This window comes from Orycteropus afer, unplaced genomic scaffold (genome assembly GCF_000298275.1).
Source record: "Orycteropus afer afer isolate SDZICR_OR568_19922 unplaced genomic scaffold, OryAfe1.0 scaffold00048, whole genome shotgun sequence".
In the NCBI taxonomy this organism is placed as follows: domain Eukaryota; kingdom Metazoa; phylum Chordata; class Mammalia; order Tubulidentata; family Orycteropodidae; genus Orycteropus; species Orycteropus afer.
In genome coordinates this window covers 3,226,601-3,230,814 of record NW_006921635.1, presented here as the reverse complement: position 1 = coordinate 3,230,814, position 4,214 = coordinate 3,226,601, and the positions used below count along the sequence as shown (strand labels likewise).

General features: G+C 39.9%; 1 protein-coding gene across 1 annotated transcript in view; it reads right to left on the bottom strand.

Annotated features, from left to right (window-relative positions):
- Positions 1-1,825: 1,825 nt before the first annotated feature.
- The window catches only part of DIABLO (diablo IAP-binding mitochondrial protein), a 12,382-nt gene continuing 9,993 nt past the window's right edge, over positions 1,826-4,214 (bottom strand). Inside the window, exons 3-6 of the mRNA XM_007938251.1 lie at positions 3,818-3,949; positions 2,940-3,050; positions 2,673-2,769; positions 1,826-1,830 (exon numbers count right to left, since the gene is read on the bottom strand). Of these exons, the coding sequence (XP_007936442.1) occupies positions 1,826-1,830; positions 2,673-2,769; positions 2,940-3,050; positions 3,818-3,949 (345 nt within the window). The remainder of the gene's footprint in view (positions 1,831-2,672; positions 2,770-2,939; positions 3,051-3,817; positions 3,950-4,214) is intronic.

The window sequence follows — 4,214 nt, the reverse complement described above, 5'->3', positions numbered from 1 at the left end:
CTCATTTCCCTTGTGATTTCTTCTTTGATCCACTGGTTGTTTAAAAATGTGTTGTTTAAGTCCCACTTATCTGTGGAATTTCGAGTTTTCCTTGTTATTTCTAGTTTTATCCATTATGGTCAGCGAAGACACTTTATATAATTTCAGTCTTTTAAAATTCATTAAGACTTTGTTTTGTGGTCTCCAATACCTTGCTCTGTCCTGGAGAAGAACCCATAAGCACTGGCGATGAATGTACATTCTGTTGTTGGGTGAAGCGTGCTTTGTCTGTCTGTCAGGTCTAGCTGGTTAACAGTACTGTTCAAGCCCTCTAGCAGTTCCTTACTGATCTTCTGTCTAGATTTCTATCCATTACTGAAGCCTCACAATCTGCTAGTTGTTAAAATGCTTTGACTGGTTTCCAGATTTCTGAACCTTTGATTCTGCCACTTTCTGCTTGGAGTTTTTTTTGTGTTTTGTCAGGGGTTGGCAGTGTGTGGCTGCTTATGTCACCATTTCGCTCCAAACTCTTCTTACCTTCTTGGGTAACAACGTTTAGGTATGCCTTTGTGCAACAGTTTTAATTAGAGTTACTTTTACAATCACAATCTCTAAGTGTCCCTTACTAAGCAAAGTTTAAGCTTGTGATTACTGGTATGTTTGAACTTGTTCATTTATCTTATTTTTTATTTTCTAATTAACAGGCTCTATTTCTTTTTAAACCTTTCCTACCTTAATTCAATTTGTCAAGTTTTTCTGTCCCCTTTCTTCCTAATTCTTTTTGTATTACAGTGCTTAATGTCTAATGTTAAACTAATGTCTCTCTTTCCCTCCTAAACAAAATAGAAAACTAAGCATAACTTCAATTCTTCCCCAAAATGGTTTGTTTTAAAATAGAACTTCTGACAGAAATTATTTTGTTCCTTATTCTTGTATCTCAATTGCCTCTTTCTAAAACAACTAATCCTACTTCCTAGAGTAGTTTTTCCAGAAAGTGCATGTGGGTGATAAACTTTGAGTCCTTTTGTGTCTGAAAATATCTCACACTCACATTTAATGATAGTTGGCTGGATATAAAATTCTGCGTTATTGATTCATGGTTGTCCTGCATTGAATGCTGCTGTTAGGGAAAATGCTGTCTGAGTCTTATTCCTTTGTAGATAAATTTTTTTTTCCTTTAAGGGAGCTCTAGTGTCTTAGTGGATAAGGCACTTGGCTGACCAGAAGGTTAGTGGTTCAAACCCACCAGCTGCTCCATGGAAGGAAAATGGTGCAATCTATTTCCTTAAAGATTTCCAGCCCTGGAAACCCACTGAAGGGAGGGAGGATGTTGCTATGAGTTGGAATTGACTCAATAGTACTGGGTTTTTTTGATTGGAGTAACTTTTAGGATTGTTCTCTGTGTACTTTATACTCTGAATCTTTACTGCCTTATGTTCTTTCTTTTTAAAAAACTTTTTGCTCAAAACCTTACTAATCCCTTTCAGTGGGTACTGAGAAAATGTCTCTTGTTTAAGATAATGCTTATTCATCACCCTCCCTTTTCTTCTAAGCTTGTCTGGGAAGTGGGAGGGTCGCCTACGCTACTGGATGCACCTGGGACCCCATCACCACCCCTGGGTGGCACTACTATAATGCTAGTACCTCTGCAGGTACTGAACCATGTTTCATTTACTCTTTTCTCCAATCTTGTCTCTTTTTTGGAATCTGATGCCTGCAGTTTTGGTCCACTAAGAATTCTTTCATGTTTTCAGTATGGTTATATAGTCCTTTACTTAAAATAATTAAATAATAAATAAATACTTTTCTATGATTTTTAAAATATGGTGCTGGAGTCCCTAGTCTGTCATTCTGAAATCAGAAAACAGAAGTGTTTTAACAGCTCCTTAGACCAGGTCCCTAGCCAAATCACATGTATTCAGGAAGAGAACCCTCACAGCAGAACACCAGCTCCATCCTGCCTCTCACCACAGCTTGCTAACACTGCTGTGGATTCATAGCACTGCTGGCTCCATCAGTCCTGCTCTTGGCTCTTCTATAATGTGCCTTACTTGCATGGTGGGCGGAGATCTGCTAGATAAGCACTGTGATTAAACCAGAGCTCAGAGAGGTAATGTGATGGTTCACCGTTGTGTCACCTTGACTAGGGTATGACTCCCAGTGGTTTGGCCAGACACTAGCCCAGCTGCTGATCTGTAATGTAATGTAATGACCGTTTGTAATGTAATCTATCAGTGGGAAAGGAGTTTCCTAGGGTGTATTCTGTCTTCAGACTATAAATATGTATTCTGTCAAAACTCACTCTACGTGACATTCTTCCTATCGCCTGACTATGGATTTTGAACTTAGCAGCCCCACACAATTTCTTAAATCAGCCAATTTCTTAAATCTCTCCACATACATACACACATATACATGTGTGGGAAAATTCTGAGTTAAGTCACTTCTCTCTCCTGTCTCTGTCCTCTCTCTTCTCCTCTCTCCTCTGTCTCTTCAGTCTCTCTCTCCCCCACGTGCCTTCTCTATCTCCCCATTACAGGTTTCCCTCTCCCTGCGCCATCTCACTCAGCTCCATCGATGTCCCCCTCTCCCTCCATCTCTCTCTGCCGTCTCATCCTTCTCTGTTCAGATCGCTCTCCTTGCAGCTAAAGGAAAACTCAAACAGCACCTCCCTCTGGAAAAACGCAACCTACCAGTTTGGTACGCAGCTTCTGCTGCCATCTCTGAAAGACTAACCGCAGTCATCCAGGTTGTTTCCAACTTTAAGTATTCTTGTTGTTTTGAAGTCATCTGTAAATTAAGCAAAGTACTTCCGACAACAGGAAGACATTAAACATGTAAATAGATTTACTCAAAACAGTGTATTTGGAGAACAGTTACTGGTTAGATAGGATTTAATATTGCACACACCACAATGTGTGAGGGGCACTAACACAGACTGTCTGATGGCCTTTTCTTACCTCAACCCTGGCTCCTATGATCACCTGCCATACTTCATCCTCCTCCTGTGAATTCATTTTCCCCAGTAAACTTGTGTATTGTCGGTACAGTGAGATTAAGGTATAAACAGCCTACAAATGAAGAAAAAATAGGTCTGAGTACTAAGTGAAGCTGATGATAAGAATTGATGAGGTTTATACTCAAGGAGATGGAATGCCTTGTGCCTCACTGAAATGAAATAGAGAGACATCATTCCAGGACATTCTAGGGGTAGTAATTCTAGGATATTGGCATCTCAGCTTGTCAGCAATTCGTATGTAGAAAGAGAACACGATGCAGAGGGAAAACTCAAGAGGCTGAGAAAAATGTGTTTCAAAAAGTACAGGTAAAATCAATATACAAATGAGATTTTTAAGTTATTTTGATTATACACATATTCTCTTTTCCCATTAGGTCACACTGGTGGTTCTCAAACTGCCCTCACAGAAAAGGCTGCTCATGGTGGCGTGTGGACCCCTTTACCTTTAACTGAAGCAGCTTGGCTCTCCTGTTTTATATACTAAGCTGCCACATAGAAGGTTTTTCCCTAAAAAAGAGTTCCTGGACAAAGTCTGAAAACCAGTGGTTTAGATAGGGGCTCATTGGACATCATTGTAGATTCAAAGAATAAATATTTCAGGCTTTGTGAGTCCTATACACTCTTCACGACTACTCAATGCCCTGTTGTAGCCCAACAGCAGCCACAGACAGTGTGTAGACAAACAAGCCTGGCTGCGCTACGAAAATGACAGAAGCAGGAAGCAGCTGGATTGGGCCTGTGGGCCAGTCTGCCAAGTCCGGGTGCAGAGGCTTAAGGCTATTTCCCTTTTGAAGAAGACTTAAACATGACGCCACTTACCTTGGTATACTCGGTGATTGCTTCAATCAGTGCATATGTGGTCTGAGAGAGAAAGGTGGAGGTGCTATCTGTTACCAAAGACACTGCCCTCCTCATTAATGCATCGTTGCTAAGAGAATGAGGCTCTGATTTCTGAAAGACAAAGACACTATCATTCAACTTCTAACCTAATCTCAACCTGAATACTTTGCATAGTAAGTAACATAATTATTAAACTATTCACATTTTCAGCTGCAACTGAACTATGCTTCTTTGTGCCTTTTTTTTTTTTTTTTAAGCTTTATTTTGGCTATTTAAGACAATATATGGAAATAATCCCCAAATATGCTGTTTACCCACTTCCATTCTTTACTTTGGATTAACTTTTAATGTTTTTCTTCATGCTCCTTTCTGCTTT